Source organism: Haliotis rubra, unplaced genomic scaffold (genome assembly GCF_003918875.1).
Source record: "Haliotis rubra isolate DU_JTF1 unplaced genomic scaffold, ASM391887v1 Scf467, whole genome shotgun sequence".
Classification (NCBI taxonomy): Eukaryota; Metazoa; Mollusca; class Gastropoda; order Lepetellida; family Haliotidae; genus Haliotis; species Haliotis rubra.
The window spans coordinates 511,743-532,284 of NW_025767154.1; the positions used below are offsets into that span (position 1 = coordinate 511,743).

At 41.5% G+C, this 20,542-nt stretch overlaps 1 protein-coding gene across 1 annotated transcript in view; it reads left to right on the forward strand.

The window, feature by feature from the left end:
• The window catches only part of LOC124290485 (vinculin-like), a 128,182-nt gene that overhangs the window by 39,820 nt on the left and 67,820 nt on the right, over positions 1-20,542 (forward strand). The window contains exons 15-17 of the mRNA XM_046727196.1: positions 4,421-4,618; positions 12,027-12,118; positions 19,000-19,120. Coding sequence (XP_046583152.1) covers positions 4,421-4,618; positions 12,027-12,118; positions 19,000-19,120 — 411 coding nt within the window. The remainder of the gene's footprint in view (positions 1-4,420; positions 4,619-12,026; positions 12,119-18,999; positions 19,121-20,542) is intronic.

A 20,542-nucleotide genomic window follows, 5' to 3' on the forward strand; every position in this document is an offset into this window, starting at 1 on the left:
TGAGTATCCTGGAATCATCGTTTCCAAGATACACGGTCAAATCTCAACCTTTTTGATTTGATTGTTCAAGCCATGCTCTGACCTGTGTCTACAGACAAGTGTCGTTAAATTCAACCTCCGAATACGTCGATCTCACCTACATATTCATAGAACCAATTTAATTTGGATGACAGTATTGATAACATTGAGATGACGCATATACTCGCTGGGATCGCCAATCAACTGGTGCTGTCTAGAAATAAATCGCCGGATGATCTGATATCAATGTTCTGCTTGGAAGAGCGGCACTCATCTATGATTACTCTACCAGCTCGTACCTGCATTACTCATATGGCCTCATTAAGACACAGCTTTCAAGAACCTGAAGAGAATTAACATGGATTCTCTTCAGATGCTTGATGGGCTTTTAGAAATTGGAAGGAAACGTAATGTATAGTATGGATTTATTACTTCTTTAATATTTACAACACAACATACCTTGGCTACTTCTTGCCCCTTCATCAGGTGAATGACAGAATATGATTAAGAACAAAATTACATAATATGTACAGGAGGCCAGGGAGATGAAAGTGCATACTGAGTTCAAGGAGATTAAGTGATATGTGAAGGGATTAAGTGGCAATTTATGCAATAGATTAGATTGGTATGCACAGAGTGTTTGTACAACGAAAAGGATATACATTGATTGGAAGCCACTTATGAAAACAGTGATGGGCAAATGGTCCGATTCAAAGAACCTACCCTTCGGCGCTGGTATCAACTCTACTAACCATTGACTTTGCTAAAGCACATGGCTATTTATCCTCATCATGAAAGCTATCATGCAGTTCTGCATCATCAAGGAATTGTATCAAGGCCGTATTCAACACTTGTATGGGGAAGATGTTTCTCCCCAGATGGGTCAAGATTCAACACATGGTACCACTAGCACTGTCTCAAGAGAGAACTCTTTGACAATGGCAAGAGTTGCTCGGCCTTCTACGTCAGCCCAAGCCCTCAGGATCATGGGTCAACAACAACTATGCCCATATTTCTACATCAGATCCTGAGGCTCGACGATCCCCATGAGCTGATCCATCAATACCTACTATGGTGACTCAAACGAATGTTTGCAAAGGAGTTTTCTTGACACCGTTCAACCCCACTCATCACCTATTCATTGATGCTTTCTTCAAGGATCTTCACGATCATCTAGTGGCAGGCATTGGTCGTTTGACAATCAGTCACTTCACACAAACGAACTGACCAGTCTTCTCATACAATCAGACAACTGGTATGCCACATCAATCATCTGGGTTCCAACAGGGTCGTCACACCTTCTAGGTTGGGCGATCCAGTTCTTTTAACTGATAGACTCCTTATCAGTCTCAACAAGAACCAGACATATACCGAGAGTGATGAACGTCTTTGCTGACGCTCTATTAGATCAGCCATTCCACACCGAATAAGCTACAAATCTTTAGATCAGTTTGTCTCCCGATCACCCACCCTCAGATAGATGTGTTTGTGACCAGGTCAACTAACCAGATTTGTATAACTGATCTCAGGCACACTGGCGTGGGAATAAGACACTCTAGTATTCTCATAACCTATACTTACTCATTTCCACCTACGGCCCTTCTTCCAGAAGTGTTAGAAAACTTCGCCCCACTGGGAAGACAACCCTATTTGCTGGCTCAAAGTTGGCTCGTCGATCTTCTAAGTCTCACAGATCCAGACCTATTCGCTCTACCCATTTGAGACAACGTGTTGATTCATCCACACTCCAATCGACTACACTGGTCTCCGCTGATGCTACATCTACATATTGGCTCATCGTACTTCTACTCACTCTCTTTGTGAGGGCAAGTGGAAGAAGTTTGGAGACTACTGCAGAATGAAGGGCATGTTGTCTCCGGCTTCAGCATCCGCCCAGACTATTACTGAATATCTACAATATCTGAGAATGTCTAAGAAACTGAAGACGTCTACGTTTGCTACATACTAAGCAGCTATCAACACTGCTATAGCTACGGCGACAGGAATTAAGATTTCTACTGTGCCTGAACTCCAGTCCTTACTGTGATCCTAAAAGTTATCTGATGAATCTAAGAAGTTCCGAGCTCCGACCTGGGACCTCTCTAAGACGATTATGAACCTCTATAAGTGAGGACCTTCGAGCACACTACCTTCAAGACTTTCTTCCTGGTAGCACTGGCTACTGCTGCTCGTATGTTGGAACTCAACACCGTGGACGTTAACCGAATACGGCTTAAGAGGAAGAATCACAGCAAGAGTTTTTCCTGGGTCTTCGTTGGGACTTCATAGTGAAGAATAAACTGCCAGGGCAACCAGATAGACTTGAGACTATCCCGACATTGTCCACCGACTTGGGCCTGACGACAGAAGATCTCTCACTCTGTCCAGTAAGAGCGCTGTGTCTCAGTGACTGATGTTGAGTGACTCCATCAGTTTGATATTGCCATAGCCAACTGTCCTCCGCCCAACAATACAGATAGTGACATCCGTTTGTGAAATCGGTGATAACTTGTAAAAGTAAATCAAGGTGTTTTCATTCTAGTTCATCTTCCTTCTACTTTAATTTGGGCATAGATTTACCTCACCTGGATTGACACTGGGGCATTGCAGTACAGTCATCGCTGGGCAACTTCATCATAGACTGAGAGTCCAGTCTTGTACTACGATGCAGAGGTGATCGACACTCATATTCATTCACCTCTAAAGAGCAATTACGTCAGTGGAGCGTGAATACCAATTTCCAGTGGATTTCGATGCATTCCACTTCTGGTTGCCGGACACATCCTTGATCAAGCTAAGACAAAGGAGCGAAGGGCAATTGATGTTGTTTGGAACTGAATGTTAAACAGTTGAGCTAATAAACAATCGCAAGACTTTTATTTACTGGGGCTTTCTGGAAATCGGGATAAAGCAGGAAAACCTGTCACAGTTCCGTCTTTTGTCCTTTGACAAATGATATGGCGTGAAAACCATGTAAATTTGGGAGCACCCACTCCATGGGAGTTTTCTGCTGTGTAAGACTAAGGGGTTTTACACGAAGCAAACCATCACAAGTGAGTTATGCAGTCAATTGTCAGATTGAACTCACAACTAGCCTCCTTGTGCATCCTCACCACCATCATCACAGTTGTCATCCACTTACAGACACAGGGTAAGCTGCAGCCCACCGCCTAACTGTGGTATAAGTACAGGACATGAGATAGGATAAGATTAAACATGTGAAAAGTTCAACTATGTATATTCATATGCTTATCCTATCTCACACGATGGATTCCCATCCGACCAATCCCGCTACACAGATTACGACTATCTGCTCCAAAATGAGAACGACTACACAAAGGAAACACATGATCAATCAGAAGACAAGTGTCGTGCTTCACAGGAGCTGCAAGGCTGTCCAGATACAGGAGTAACAGGGGTGTGTTTGGATGAGTGGTTCAGAGGCCAATTTTCAATTTTATCAACAAAATTTGCTCCTTGGCTTTCCTTACTGAAAGTTGCCAGTATCCAGGTAGTGATCATCTGTCAGGTGAAACATGACAGCATCATACCTGTAATGGAGGTAATGCTTTATGACTGAAAGTACATTGTATGTTTGGGGAGCTTTAGGAAAGGTGATGCTTCTGGAATGCTTGCATGATTTTAATTTTGATAGTACAAGCAATGGTGGCATGGGACATTCTGTTTCAAAGCTGTCTTGCAAGTCAAATTGCATGTAAGATGCATTTACCTCAGCTAGAAGTGATATCCTTTAACTGAGAGTCTATATGCCTTTGTTAACACTGTGAGAGGCAGTAGGCTTTCAGTTAGAAAGGTGGCACTGCCTGTAACATGCCCTTACATCAACCTGAATTGATATCATTTACCTGTACATGCATATGTATTGCTATAGTAGATAGAGTCACTTGACTTTCTATTTCAATGTAGCCATGCATTGGACATATGCTTACACAACCAAAAGGGATTTCATTAAAACAGAAATGCTTATGAAATTGTTTTGAAATCAGCTACAAGAATGTAACTTCCCATTTTGAAGGTTTGACTACATTGGGCATGCATTTTAGGATGTACACATCAGAAATATGTTTTCATTGTTGTACTGCATTGGGTGTGTTGAATGGAAACAGATATGATCCCACTGAACCATAAGTACTTGTAACATGCTTGTAGGTAGTAAGACTCAGTATGTAAACTGCATAGACAGCATGAAGGATAAAGATATAGAAAGATGTGGTTGAGTTCATTCATCATCTGATTTGATTAAACAGTACCTGAACCTGCTACGGTTACCAACTGCTACATGTGACTACATATGATTTCTTGTTATACTTAAGAGTAGAAAAGATCTGAAGTCCTTTTGTTTTATGTGTTTATACTTAAATGTTTGTATGTACCTTTACAGAGGAAGGAATTTTGCGGGACACAGAGAGAATAGAAGATGGTATACGGTCTAATGACTCACCATTGATTGTTGCAAATGCTTCAAATATTGCAAGAAGAGCAAACAGAGTTCTGCAAGTTGCCCACAATGAGGTGGACAATAGTGAAGACCCTGCCTTTGTAGATCGAGTAAACTCTGCCTCGGAAAATCTGAAAGCAAGTAAGTTATGACTGAAGTAAAGGAGCATTCTTCATGATGACAGCTCAACTGATCACTAAAAGGGAGTGAAGTGTATGCTGCAATTACACTATTAGCCTCATACAGGGTTTTAAGGATTCCAGTTTAGAACTGATGGAAAGCAGCATATTCCTGCTATATGGGGTGACTGAGTACAACAAGTAGTTAGACTCTGTACAATGTTTCATTGCATGTCATTACACCCTAATGTCATGGATCATTGTGTTTAATGTCACCTGTTTGTCAGGTCTAGACCCTATTACCTACAGGCCCCCATCATATAGTTGGAATAACACCCTAATGTCATGGATCATTGTGTTTAATATCACCTATTTGACAGGTCTTGACCCAGATACCTACAGGCCCCCATCATATAGTTGGAATAACACCCTAATGTCATGGATCATTGTGTTTAATATCACCTGTTTGTCTGGTCTAGACCCTGTTACCTACAGGCCCCCATCATATAGTTGGAATAACACCCTAATGTCATGGATAATTGTGTTTAATATCACCTGTTTGTCAGGTCTAGACCCTGTTACCTACAGGCCCCCATCATATAGTTGGAATAACACCCTAATGTCATGGATCATTGTGTTTAATATCACCTGTTTGTCAGGTCTAGACCCTATTACCTACAGGCCCCCATCATATAGTTGGAATAACACCCTAATGTCATGGATCATTGTGTTTAATATCACCTGTTTGTTAGGTCTAGACCCTGATACCTACAGGCCCCCATCATATAGTTGGAATAACACCCTAATGTCATGGATCATTGTGTTTAATATCACCTGTTTGTCAGGTCTAGACCCTATTACCTACAGGCCCCCATCATATAGTTGGAATAACACCCTAATGTCATGGATCATTGTGTTTAATATCACCTGTTTGTCAGGTCTAGACCCTGTTACCTACAGGCCCCCATCATATAGTTGGAATAACACCCTAATGTCATGGATCATTGTGTTTAATGTCACCTGTTTGTTAGGTCTAGACCCTGATACCTACAGGCCCCCATCATATAGTTGGAATAACACCCTAATGTCATGGATCATTGTGTTTAATGTCACCTGTTTGTTAGGTCTAGACCCTGATACCTACAGGCCCCCATCATATAGTTGGAATAACACCCTAATGTCATGGATCATTGTGTTTAATGTCACCTGTTTGTTAGGTCTAGACCCTGATACCTACAGGCCCCCATCATATAGTTGGAATAACACCCATATAGTTAGAACTACAAACTTACAAAGACACAAACACTTGATAGAGTCCCTTCTCTCTGCCCCTTGATATAATAGGGGTAGAGGATATGTAACAATTTTAGAACAATACTTATCATTATATGTAACTAAAAATACTACCTCTATTACGTCAGAATTATTCCCACTCTCCTCCACATTCTTCTGTCTCCTGATGATAGACATTTGGAAAGGACTGGGGTTTTCTCATAACATGACAAGCTGAAGAGCTAAATCCATAATAACTCATACAGTGTGGACATAATCCAGTATTTATCTTGGGGTGTGTCACATGACACATATGTTGGTTATGTTATGCTTATTGGCTGGAGGTCCAAACGCCTCCAACCTTATAATCAATCTGAATTTTCCCTCAGGTGAATTTCTTCTCTATATATAGGAATATTCAAAATGACTTTCAGCCAATGATACTTAGTCTCTTTATATTTTGGCAATTCCAAATGACCAACATAACTATAGCAAATTAGGAACCATGTGACTATGTGGTTAATCCGAAATATTTGTCCCGCTTTAATGCGGAAATCATGTTTTCTATTAATCTCTAATTTAAACAAATTCTGTGCTTTTACTGATAAAATTTAAAAACGCCAAAACATTAATAAACTGATACACTTTCATTTCGAAACAATTGTACACGTAATAGAGCACACTTTTACCAGTTCAGTGCATAAATCCGAATTGCAGAATCGGAAAACCAATTCCATTTTAGTAGCACCCATTAGGTTTTCCTACACATATGTTATTATTTTAGGGAGGGGATCTCCGACATGTGATGTGATGCAAGTGATCGACTGAGAAGTTTGTTGATATCTTGCAAATATTAACCTCTAGATATCTTGATAACGAAATAGGGCGCACTTGTAGGTATAACTTGTAGGTGCAACAAAAGATTTCCTCCATTGCAGCCTCTTGTGTTTCATAGTGTTTGTGTATGTGCGCGCTATGTGTCTCAGATAAGACATGGGTAGACATGACAAAGACCTTTTATATATACTGCAAAGACGGATCCAGAGGATCTCCCTCCCCCTCCCCACAAATTGAAACACTTGTGAAAATGAATGAAAATGAACCGTGCACCCTCCACCCCACCCCCACCCATCTTCTTCCTAATATCTTGGGTACTTGTGTCTGTGACCAATCCTTTTTGTGAAAGTCACTTGCCAATAGTGATGTCATACGTACATCAATATTGTTAAACATATTTAGTATTTTCACTGAGTGAATATGAATGAAAATGCACATGATCAATCTATCCTGCTGCTTACATTTTCTGTTATAATGCCTCTTTCTTATATTTACATACGTTTTTTTCACGGGATTAATTTCAGTATGAATGTCTATTGCTTTGGTACTAGACGGAAGACCAGTCTGAATAAACTGGCATCAATTATGTCATATTCAAAGGATGGTATCTCTTGCCTCAGTTCAGCTCGGGAAAAAAAGAGGCCTCATAATGGCATAACATTTCAGCACTTATACTGGGCGTTCTTCTTTAAAAGTGAGAAAAATGAGTGTATTTTTTCAAAAAATGATTTGATCTAATTCTATAAGAAGAGAAAAAAACATGTTTTTATCATGTACACTTTCCCTTTAATCAGTAAAAGGCCTTTGGCCCATTAAAAACAATTTTTTGTGAGGGCAAGAATGAATAAGGGGCATAATTATAACGTAAACATTCCCTCTGGATTGTGGTAGCCTTATTCCTGTGGATTCACAGAATACATACAGAAAATCAAAAGAAATTTTAACACTAAGTCATAGCCATTCCTAGTGGTACACTTAATCTACCCCTGAGTTATCTCCCTTGATCCCGACGTCACTGTATTGTTCTCCTAGAACCCTTCATAATTTTTCTGTATGGTCCACACGCATGACGTGCTGAGAATCGAGTGAAATTTCATTTCAAATCAAGTTATCAATTCTTCATATGTAGGTCAGTTACAAATCGCATTCCATTTAATATTCAATCGCATTGCTGTTTTGCATCTATATTATATATATTTCCAACGTACTTAGGATCTGAAGTTTTCCCGCCCTTTTGATTGACAAGTATGGCGCAGAGCAAATGTTTACAATGTCAGAAATTCATGGAGGATGTTGATCCCCACTCTCTGTGTGCTTCCTGTTATAAAGACTTACCTTGCTCAATATCGGATCGATGCTTATTGTGTCAGGAAATGTCGGAAGAAGATTGGTTGTTGATGGACGAATCTCGCTCCTTAGTTAGGAAGCGTAAACTTTCATCGTCATCAGAATGCTCTAAGTCGAAGAAAGTTTAGGGATCTCCGCCTTTATCTATAAAATCTGAACCGAAGTCTCGTTCTAGATCTAAATAAAAAACCTCTCCCCAGTTGGATATAGCTGCGTTCTCAGAACTTTTGGCGGGATTTAAATCCGAGATCCAGGCGGCCATGGATAAATCTGTACGGGATATGGAGATGAGGAATGACGAAAACTTTGATCGCCTGTCAAAACATTTGGAAGATCCTGTATTACCCGGCAAGACGGCAGACAGCTGTGGGGGCTTCGTGGTCGATGGAAAGAGCCGGGAACCCAAGTCCCTTCCTACGGAAACCAGGGGTGCTCTGACTGAAAAAAGCAGTTATCACGCCCTGGCGTAACGAGGAGGCCGGTCCCCTACAAGCGACGGGGATGGAGTCGGCACAGCCGGCTCCGGATCTGGGGTGACCATGGTTCAGGCCACACACCCCACGTCCTTTGTCCCCAGGAGCCCGTCATCCATGGCTGCTCCCTGTCGCAAAAAGCCTGCTACCTTTTCCCATGGGGAGACCGGGCGGCTAGGGTTTCACAGCTCTGACTCGGCTCAGACGGCACGTGATTCCCGCCCCGGCTCCAGCCAGGCCACTGGGTCGGCTGCTATGGATAGCGGTGTATCAACCCAGCAGTCTGATTTGCACGGGCCTAGTGGTTCAGAGGACACGGCTACGGACCCGCAAGGTTATTTTGACACGGACAATCCACCCTTAATTCTGTTAGTATCTGATGTGACGGATCAGGAGGATTTATCAGTGTATCCTTTTTCACAACCGAAGTTTTCCATGAAAGAAGGCTTGTTGACGGTACATCCTATGGACATGTCAGCACAGGATTTTAAGCAGGGCTGGTCATTTAAAGAAAAGCTGGAACTTTTGCACAGACTTTATCCTAATACTCTGCCACCACTGTCGGACGAACAGGAGATAGATATTCCTGTGGAACTCGGATTATCAGGTTGCCTTCCCCCGGAACGGATGCCCAATTATTCCATTCATGATCGTGTTATCACAGCCAAATAACCAAGTTTAGACAAGGACTTTAAACAGTTACAGGATGCTAGAGGCTCTCGTGAATATGCACCGTTCTGTACCTTCAAGAATTGAAAGGGATTGGATACGGCAGCCCGTTCGGCAATTGATACCCTATCATATTCAAACTGGTTTTCTGAGGGAGTTCGTGCTTTGCTCCCACCAGTGTTTCAAGATTATACGAGAGTCAAGAAAGACACTTTGATTTCCATGACTGCTAAAGAGGTGGCGTTAGCGCATTCCTTTCTGGATGTAGTGTATCAGTCCTTAGCCGATGCGATGGTGACTCAAGTGAATATATTGGGACGACTTACAGCTATTGAACGGATACAGCGGCTAGATTCAGTGAGGAATTTACCGGATGTTTCAAGGGATTTTCTATTGCACCAGCCCTTGGAATCGGATAACACCTTTAATGGACAATGTCAACAGGCTATTGAAGCTAGAGATGCCTTGATGTTGAGGAACTTGAATCAACGTTTGGCGTCGGCTCTTTTATTCCAAAATAGAGGAAGGGCTGACACTAGATCTAGAAGAGGTTCTAGTGTTACGTCTCGTTCTGCTCCATCTTCATCAAGTCGTAGTCAGAACTTTCAGAGATCTGCCTTTGATTTGACTTCGGATTCAAGAGCGCGTTCTACAAATGTGGCTGTTACTAGAGGCTCATCCTCATCTAGGGGTAGAGGTAGGGGAGGTAGATCTTTTCGTGGATCAAGATCAACTTCCAAGAAATATTGACTCAAGTCTCACTGTTCAGCGTTCTCTTCCTTACGAATTGTAAACGTCCCTTGAAATGATATTGGATTTGGAATTTGTATGTCCGGTGAGACGATCTCCAGTAGGGGGCAGATTGGCCCAATACTTAGACAATTGGAAAGTAATAGCATCAGACGAGTGGGTCCTGTCTGTAGTGAGCAGGGGGGGTATTCTTCCTTGGCACAAGCAACCTCCAGTGACTTGTTTTCCAGAGGGTCGTCGGTTTTGTCTTCAAGGCCAGCGTTTAGCGGGGGCAAACTTAGCAATAAATCAGCTACTGGAGAAACGGGCAATCATAGAACTTAATCCAGGGGATAAGACATGCAGGTTTTATTCACCGGTATTCCTAGTCCCCAAGAAAGATTCGGACAAAATGCGCATGATAATAGACTTGAAAGTGTTACACAAGCTATTTTTGAGGAAACCGCCAAAGTTCAGGATGGAATCAATTGCAAACCTACGCACCTTGATTCGTCAGGATTCCAAGTTTATAAGTATAGATCTAAACGATGCGTATCTTCATATCCCTATTCATCCAAGATCTCGCAAATACCTAAGATGTGCAGTGAATGGTCGCAGGTTTCAGTTCAGGGTGCTGCCGTTCGGGATATCTCTAGCGCTGTGGTTGTTCACAAAAATAATCTCCCCGATTCTGGACTATCTTCACCAACGAAGGATTGCGATACACGGCTATCTGGACGATTTCTTGGCAAGGAATGTGGTGACAGCGGTTCTCATGAAGCAAACCAACTTTATAATCCACGTGTTTACACATCTGGGTTTAATAGTTCATCCTACCAAGTCAGAACTGGTCCCTTCTACGAGGATCAAGTTTCTGGAAATATCAACCAAGATAACCAATATGTTACAGACGCCAACTGCATCAGTTCGTTCATGGATGTCCCTTCTAGGATCTCTCACTTCAATCCAGGATTATACTGTAAGAGGAAGACTAAGGTTGAGAATCTCGCATCTGGCTCAACCAGTCTCGGATGGTGGACTTGGAACTGCTCATAGCCTGTCCAGACAGCGTCCGAAGGGAGATATTATGGTGGACTGTGGACGTGAATGTGTTGCCAGGAGTTTCATTACGTCCTCGTTTACCGGATCTGACACTTTATGAGGATGCCTCGAACATGGGTTGGGGTGCACACATGGACATTTGGCAAATTCAAGGTGTGTGGAATCTGTCAGAGGTGAGTCTGCATATAAACTGTCGGGAGATGTTAGCACTGTTGAAAGCAATTCGTTGCTTGGGGAATCGCTTGTACGGGAAGTCTCATGTTAGTGTCGGACACCTGGCTGTCCCTTTCTCTGCTCTCCTCCCCTCGTAACTAATAGTGAACTGTGTCAATATTTTAATGATAGTTTGTTAAACAACTTTTTTTATTTTTAGGACAAAAATTCTGCAAAAACCTCACAGAGTTGGTCTGAGGTTTTGATTATGATCAGCGTTTCATTGAGTATGTTATGTTTATTAGTTTTCGAGTTAGATTGCAATTCATCGGTCCGCTTTTGAGCCAAACAGACTGTAGTGGTAAAGAGGGTAGTATCTTCCAAGGGTAACCCTCCTTCCTTACTTGGGATTCAGGCTAACATAATCCAGAGGGAATGTTTACATTATAATTAGGAACAATTACATGTATTGTTAGTAATTGTTAGTAAACTTACCTCTGGATTATGGGGAGTAGTTCCCACCCTGTGTCCTCCCCGTGAATTTATCCTCAGAACATGTCATTGATGTGTTGTTTTTTAGAAAAATTATGAAGGGTTCTAGGAGAACGATACAGTGACGTCGTGATCAAGGGAGATAACTCAGGGGTAGATTAGGTGTACCACCAGGAATGGCTATGACTTAGTGTTAAAATTTCTTGTGATTTTCTGTATGTATTCTGTGCATCCACAGGAATAAGGCTACCATAATCCAGAGGTAAGTTTACTAACAATTACTAACAATACATGTAATTGTTCCTTATTTAAGTATTGACTGATTGCATAGTTCCTAACAACAAAACTGATTCGCATAATTTAATTTGGTTAATTAGTCTCCTTTTTCCATTACAGCCATAACACCAATGGTACAGAATGCCAAGGTAGTTTCAATGAATCCACGGGATATGAATGCTGGCAACAACTGGAGAAAAGCAAATCAATCTGTAAGTGATTACTTCACTTCTTTTTCTTTTTCGGATGGTTAGATATGAAGAGAACAGTCACTTTGAAAAGGCTAGCCTACAGTTTTCCAAAATGGGGCTTTGTAGCCAATGAATTGATGATGTACAAACACTTTCTGCTAGTCTTATTTGTTATCCCCCATCTAAACAGGGTTTTGCATTGAATATGGAAAAGGTTTGCAGTTATTCACTTCCAAGACTGATTAAAGTTTGGGTCGTCAACAATATAATCAGTCTTACATTTCGTGCAGATCTTGTCCGGGATTTAAATACAATTTACTGAAAATTTCTGAATCTGTAAAACATGATATAATTCTTTTTCTAATTTTTTTACTTATCCCATCTCACGTCTTGTACTCCCTCTCCCTCTTATAATCGACAGTTGAGTGGAACCGAACTGTAAACAAAGTTTTGGGCCTCTCCTGAACCCTTCGCCCAAACACACACCCACTGCTTCCTTTCCTGGACAACCTGGTTGCCTCTGAGAAGCATGCAGCCTGTGCTCTGATGGTTCATGTGACCCTTTTGTGTAGTTATTCTCTTTCTTGCTGCACTAGGCTGCTGACGTGCTGTAAACTGTGGCAAATACACTGACTTAAATAACGTTTAACATCATGGGGAAAGAAGTTTCAACATCAAGGAAAAGAAAAGTTTGCATGGACTGCAAGAAGACCTTCATGCATCCTGCATAGACTGTATAGGTCTTTTTCATATGAAGAATAGCAGAGGAAGATCTGATGCAGCCTTTGTGCCAAGTTAGACGACATTTTGCTAACTACAGTATATAGAAGAATCAGGCTCTGCTTCGCCTAAGAGCAGAGATCAAAGACAGAGAAAATTTAGGACAACTGTTTCGGTCAAACTTCTGAAAGTACAGAAAATACAAGTACTAGAGTCCGTTTGACATAGTCGTTTGCTGGAATATTGCTAAAAACAGCATAAAACTAAACTCACTCACTCAGTTCAGAAATCTTTTATGGCCAAAGGGTACTCCAGAAGAGTAGCTGCTGCAATTACTTCGGCTCATCAGACTTCCACTTGATCTCTTTACGATGACAAGTGGAAGAAGTTTGAAGACTACTGCAGAATGAAGGGCATACCATCTCCCACTACAGCATCTGTCCAGGTTGTTGCTGAACACTTACAACATCTGGAAATTGAAGGCGTGTACCCTTGCCACATATTTAGCAGTTATCAACACGGTGATACAATGAACTTCAGTCCCACTGAACAAGTTATCTGACCAATCAAAGAAGTTCTGACCTACGGCTTGGGACCTCATCCTTAGACATCTCGTCTCAGACGATTTCGAACCTCTGGAAGAGAAGAACTTCGAGTGCATCACCTTTAAGACCTTCTTCCTGATAGCACTAGCTACTGCTGCACGTATGTCAGAACTCAGCGCGCTCTGGAAGTTAATCGAGTACGTTTCGAGAGAAGAGGCACAGCAGAGTTTTTCTGGTTCTCTGATGGGACTTCATAGCGAAAAATAAACTGTCAGGGCTAACAGATAGACTTTTCATTCTGCCCCCATTGTCCACGACACCGAAGATCTCACGCTGTGTCCCGTCAGAGCACTAAAGAATTACATCACCAGACCATCTAAGGTTGCGCAAATGCCTGTTCATCTTCCTCTCAACAGCTTCATCAGCGAAAGTCTCCCGTACTAAATAAGCCTTCTGGATGAGATCCACCATCCTGCAAGCCCACACCTTCACCGGTCTTCCCCCTCCAACTCCAGCTCTTCCCCCCTCCAACCCTCATGAGACTCATGTCTAAGCATCAACTATGGCTCTTCACAGCAACTGTTTGCTGACCTGATGTTTCTGGAGGTCAGAGGTGGTCTTTTCCTCCCACTACCTGCATGTCCTCTTAGTGACTGACGTTGAGTGACTTCAACAGTTTGGTGCCCTGGTACTGGCGCAGCAACTGTCCAAGGCAGACAGTAGCATCCTTCATTCGAGGAGTCTGTGTTACCTTGAATATAGTAAATAAGGATATCGATGTATGGAACTTCATTATTCCTTTTCATCCTACTTTCCTTTGGGCATCAGATCTACCTCACCTGCTTCCATAGTGGGGCATTGCAGTACAGTCACCATTGAGCAACTTTATAGACTGAGAAGCCAGTCTTGCAGAGGTGATCGATGCTCATGTAAGCTTCATTCATGGTTACCCCAAAGTATAATGTGCTTACTGTGTTCCCATATGTTGTGTGTATGTACGGCTGGCTCGCGCTTCACCAACTTACCAGCACCAAAGAAATGAATCACATAAGAATAGTTCCTGCCGATACAGATTTATTCTTATACCTCATGATCATGGTGACAAATGCGGGAATGCAAGCACACGATACAAATTCGACAATCACCAGTCAGACATGCTCAAGTCCATATTTCATATTTACAACAACATCACACATGCCGAAATTTCAATATCCAGTGTCTGCGAGTAATCCAACAACAGTTTACAGCTTGAACAATTATGGCGCATTACATTGCAAAATATAGAGGCATGGCAAGTCTTTCTAGGCGATAAAACTCGGAAAATATGCAATTCCTACCAATGAAAAGTATAAACAATAGTGACTTAATAGAATTGCAAGTTACCTGTGACACAAGCGAACTACAGTCCTATCTCAGCTAACCCAATTAATTAGACCATACTGTCAGTAAGTCAAAAATATTTCATTACTCTCATACTCACCCGCTGAGCAATCAGTATGAATACTGCTCCTAGTTGCCAGGCACATCTTTGACTAAACTGAAGCTAAGGAGCAAGGGTCATTCAATGTCATCCGGAGCCGAACGTTAAACAGTTGAATGTACGTAGTTTTTTCGCCTTTCATTATTATGTGTGATCATAGGAGACAGTTTCAAAGCAGGGGCTGGACAGATTAAAGTCGCAAGACTTTAATTAATGGAACTTTCAGGACAAATGTACAGCAGAAAACTACATTTACATTACTCCCACACCCAGGGAGTTTTTGTGCTTAGTAAGCCAAGGGGCTTTTGAAGAAGCAACCCATCACAAGTATAGGAGTTATGATTCAGTCAGGAGATTGTACTCATAACAGGCCTCCTTGTGCATCATCATCAAGGTTGTTATTCACTTAGACACAGGGTAATCTTTGGCCCACCATCCAACCAGGGGAGTACAAGACGTGAGATAGGATAAGTTTTAGAAATTTTTAATATTTTAACTAAAGACCCATTAGAGCACAGGCTGTATGCTTCTCAGAGGCAACCAGGCTGTCCAGGAACGGGAGCAGTAGGGGTGTGTTCGATCGAAGGGTTCAAGTGAGTCCAAAAACTTTGCTTACAGTTTGTTTCCAGTCAACTGTCTATCATAAGAGAGAGAGTACAATACGTGGGATAGGATAAGTATTATAGGTATACAGTTTATAGTTATAAATTTCAAACAAATTTCAATAGAGCTGAGGTATACCCTGAGATGGAAGGCATGGATGACAACCACGACCCAATGATTGTTCGTCAAGTGTTCATCATGTAGTCAAGGACCGCATTGTCCACATGGACCAAACAGTCAATAGGAGGTTAGCTGATCCTGTTTGAGGACATCATAGCAGAGAAAGCGTGATCAGAGATAACAATACGTGTGTGGAGAGATGGTTCATTACAGGCAGCTTGGGCCGTATGGACAGGGACAGTTTTCATGACAAAAAGCAGTGAGCATATGAGCAAGAAGAGAAGCTCCACAGGGCTGGCCTTACATGCTAACATATAACTATTACTAGATGATCTTCAAACAGTTATTCAGAGCAGTTTACAGATGCTTCAGAGAATCTAGTGTTTATGTCTATGAAATTAAGAACAGAATCCTAAGATCACAATTCAGCCAGATAAACATTTGCTGACTTGACTGCACTAGATGTCCTGTTTCTGGAATCAAAACCACCTCTACCTGATTATAAGGACTTTGCCAATGAAAGCCCTTGAACAAAGGCTCCAGAGCCCAACTCAAGTAACATCAGTCATCCTTCCAGTCTGAGATGATCAAGGAGTTGATTGAGGGATTGTATCCAGACTGTTTGGGCCATTCTTCTCTTCACCGAAAAGATTCGTATGTGACTGATAACTGACATTACCCATCAAATCACCTTCATTTGATAAGGATATCAAGATTTTTCAGTTAAATAACAAAACTTTTATCCATCAAGGAAGGGAGAATCAGGGATTTTATTGAATAGATCAACATATTAATTCTGGGATTAAACTTTTGGTTTGTCTCGGGAGATTCGGAAGATGCCGCCTTTGACTAATGAAGCAGATGCTGCCGATGATCCTTCAATAGTTAAGATGGAGATTGCAGGAGATATCTCCCTTGAAGGTGTTTCAGGGTCCATTTGGCAGCCATTTATCAGCTTTTGCAGAAAACTGGAAGATCATAACAACCAATCAGTAGATCCTGAAAGCAATTTGGCGAGATGATTCACACAAGATGATTCAAGGACATCGGTATCTGCCCCGGGAACTCAAATTTTCAGCAACGATGACATGACCTTGGACAAGTCATCGAGTTTGAGCCTTAGGAGCACAGCCCAGGGTTTTTGTCTCGGGGTATTTCTGGTTGCCATGAAGGATTCAACAGTCTGCAGGATGATTATCAATCTGAAGATCCTCAAACGGGAATACCTGAGATGACCTTACACATTTCAGATGGAGTCCATATGGAACCTTGGACAGACCATCCATAGGGAGCTCTTTGATCTCTCAGAGATACCTACATTTCGGTCAACGGAAGACTCCAGTTCAAGGTTCTACCATTTTGAATCTCAATCACTCTGTGGCTATTCTTACTTGACACCAGTCAATGCCTAGTTTATCCTCTAGAGGGTCATTTTCAAGAGGTCAGATCCAAGATACCACAGTTACAGCAATCTCCTCACACTCTACATCAATGGAATTCACGACAAGAAACTCTCACTTCTATGCAGGATCTTACATCCAGAGGCTATCTGCATCTAAGATACATTCAAGATTGTATCAACCAACATCAGGGAACACAGCTCCATTCTGACATAGTGCGTATGGATCTAGTGCGTATCAGATTGCCACCTCTTCACAAATGCATCACTCACAGGATTTGGTGCTCATCTCGAAGACAGGACTGCATCAGGTCAGGGGTGCCAAATTCTCCTGTCCACATCAGCTGGTGCATGCGTGCGTTAGCCTAGTGGTTAAAGTGTTTGCTCGTCAAGCCAAAGACCCAGGTTCAATTCCCCACATGGGTACAATGTGTGAAGCCCATTTCTTGTGTCCCCCTCCAAGATATTGCTGGAATATTGCTAAAAGTGGCTCTCTCACTCACACACTGGAGATGAGAGCAGATCACCTAGCTATTCAGCATTGGGTGCCACACCTAAGAATCTCCTCCATGGCAATATTATAAATCTACAGGCTCAGGGGAACCCATACTCAAGTCCTTTTGGATCTTGCAAGGAAATATTTCTATCTTACGTACAGTCTATATTGCAACATCATGTCCAGACAGATCCCAGGGAACACGGCATCCTTGTAGATGTTTTATCTCATCCAGACAAGATCCTGTCTACGAAATGGACACCTCATCTGGAAGCCTTTAGACAGATAGTGATCCAATGGGAACAACCTCATATGGATCTGTTTGCAGCATCGCCATTCAACCATTTACCAGCTTAAATGAGCTCAGATCAAGATCTACAAGCTTTTCCAGTGTATGCCTTGGCAACTTGGGAAGTCATGATCGCAAATGCATTTGTACCGTGGCACAGCATGGCTGACACACTCATGGGTTTCAGATCTCTCCCTGCCAGTGGATCAACTATTATGTCTCCATCTTTTGCCAATGTTCTCACACATCCAAAGTCTTACATATTCCAGCACAACCTGGAGCAACTCCACTTACACATTTGGACACAGCGACACTTCACGTCGGCCAGATTTCACAAGTTGTATGCTTCATTTTTGTTAAGAACAATCAGAGAAAGATATTTCGAAAAACACACTGGCTACCTGGATTAAGAAAACTATAAAGTTGACTCAGATTTTGTCAGCAGATCAGCCACCAACTTATGGATCCATACGTCCACATGACATTAAAGCCATTGCTTCATCCTCAGCATTGCGGAAGACCATCTTACTAGAACAGATCATGTCATCTTGCCAGTGGGTGTCTTTGAATACTTTTATGTCTTTCAATCTGAGGGATGTCACCCAGGACCTTCAGGGACTTGAAGACCTGGGGTCTCTTGTTGTCACCCAGTCTATCCTTACCGTCTTAAGGTACTCTAGGAAACATTATCAGGTTTCTCAAACTTTCCAATAGGGTAGATAATTCCTGCTAATGCCGCTTGGAGGACCTGTGGATTCAGAAACAAGTTTCTGGAAAAAGGCAATCAAGTGGAATAGGTTGTTTCTAAGAATTATTATAATTATTTTTTAAAGTTGGCCACTTTTCAGTCTATCCTCAGTACCAGCGAGAGTTACAGAGCTCCTGTGGACTGTCTAATGATACTAAGTCTTTAGTGACTTCATGAAAGAGACATAAATATGATAATGATCTCCTATGCACTCCACATTATGGTTAAGATCAACATTTAGGCAGATAGCTTATTCTGTTCAGGGAGGATTGAGACAAGATCTTTCCAAGTCAAGAGGTATTTTGTTGGATGAGAATGGTTATCAGTTGCATGTTTTTACTATCTATTGTATTATCTGAAAACATAACTGCATGAAGCACGTGACCCCATGTGTTAAAATGCAAAGCTGTATCATTCTTTTATTCAAAAGGCTAACAATCAGTTTTGTACACTGAGCTTGTTTAAAGTATACAGACTGTGTATTGTCATTGTTTCCTTCCAGCTTATTCATGCAGTTGGTGGAGTAAGGGAGGCTGTGACAGTTAACAAGCCACTTGATGGGTACTATGGACATGCTGATCATTTTCCTCCTCCACCAGACATGTCACAATTGCATATCTCAGGTGAGAAAAATCTAAGCTGCAAGCTAAGTTTAACAGCCAACTAGATGTGAAACTATTTCACTCTCTTTCTGTCTTGTCTTGAATCAAACTTGGAGTACTAAGCTCCATGCAGGCTGTGATGATCAAACATGTTTCCTGGTTCCCAATGTTACAAGCAGCATCCTTAAAATTGTACCATATAGGTATATGTATAAAATGTAGAGAATTTGTATATTTCATAAATCATAGATTATATTAATAATATATACTATACAGGTATAGTAGAAATAAAATGTTATAGAAATAAAACATGTCTTCTATTAACAACACAGGTATTCTATGATTAGGACTTATACAAATAAGGCTTAGTTCATTTATATAAGACATGTATCCAATAAATAAAGCATGTGGCAAAGATTTTAAACAAATGTACAACAAACTTGATATGTAACAATCATCTTCTAAATCCATCTTATAAAGACACCACCAGTGATGGACACAGTGTACACTCCTGTGAGGAAGATTAATCCCAGGCCCTTAGTGTTTCAAGGAAACTTTGCTGCCTGAAGTGCAGCTGTAGTCTAACAAAAGTTCATCTAACAAAATTGACAAATTGAAGTTAATTAATGCAAACAGGACATGATAAGGTTTGATGGAAGTAACACATTTTACACTTAGAATCAGGTGAATTTCACTCTGAAATGTAATCGTTATCTTATTCTTCCTCATGCAAACAGCAGTCTAGGACCAGTGCATATTGTCGCAGCTGCTACTGTTATCCACAGAAGAGAAGATGATTTCTCTCTCTGTAAGAGGGGCCGTGAGGTAGCCTAGTGGTTAGAGCGTCCACTCGTCACGCTGAAGACCCTTGTTCGTTTCCCCACATGGGTACAATGTGTGAAGCCCATGTCTGGTGTCCCCTGCTGTGATATTGCTGGAATATTGCTTAAAGGATTTTTAAAAAGGTCACTTCACATTGTGTATTTTCGCTCTTAATGAATACCTGGGTATATATAATATTCACAAAATACAGTTAAAAACGGTAATATTTCATGATACAGCTTGTATTAGGAATCTAAAACGCACCTCCTTCGAAAGCATTTCGCGATTACGCAAGATAATGAGGTAGCTGGTCGCGTGATGTCATACCCGAGAGTCGCTACATCAACACACGGAAAATACAGTGGTACAGAGCCTGTTCGCTTACTGAGGTCTGCTTCTAGTTTAGCAAATAAATCAATCCACGAAGTCAAACTTGGATTTGGATGGCATACTAGATACAGATAATGTCACATACATGCAACATTTTCAATTTGAAAGTATTTCTAGCGGCAAGACCGAGAGGAATATTGACGACGATTACACCAGTTGACAATATACAGCCGTGGGACGATCCCGATCCCGAATATGTTTTGAATAGACCTACTGCAGACTGGTATGCAA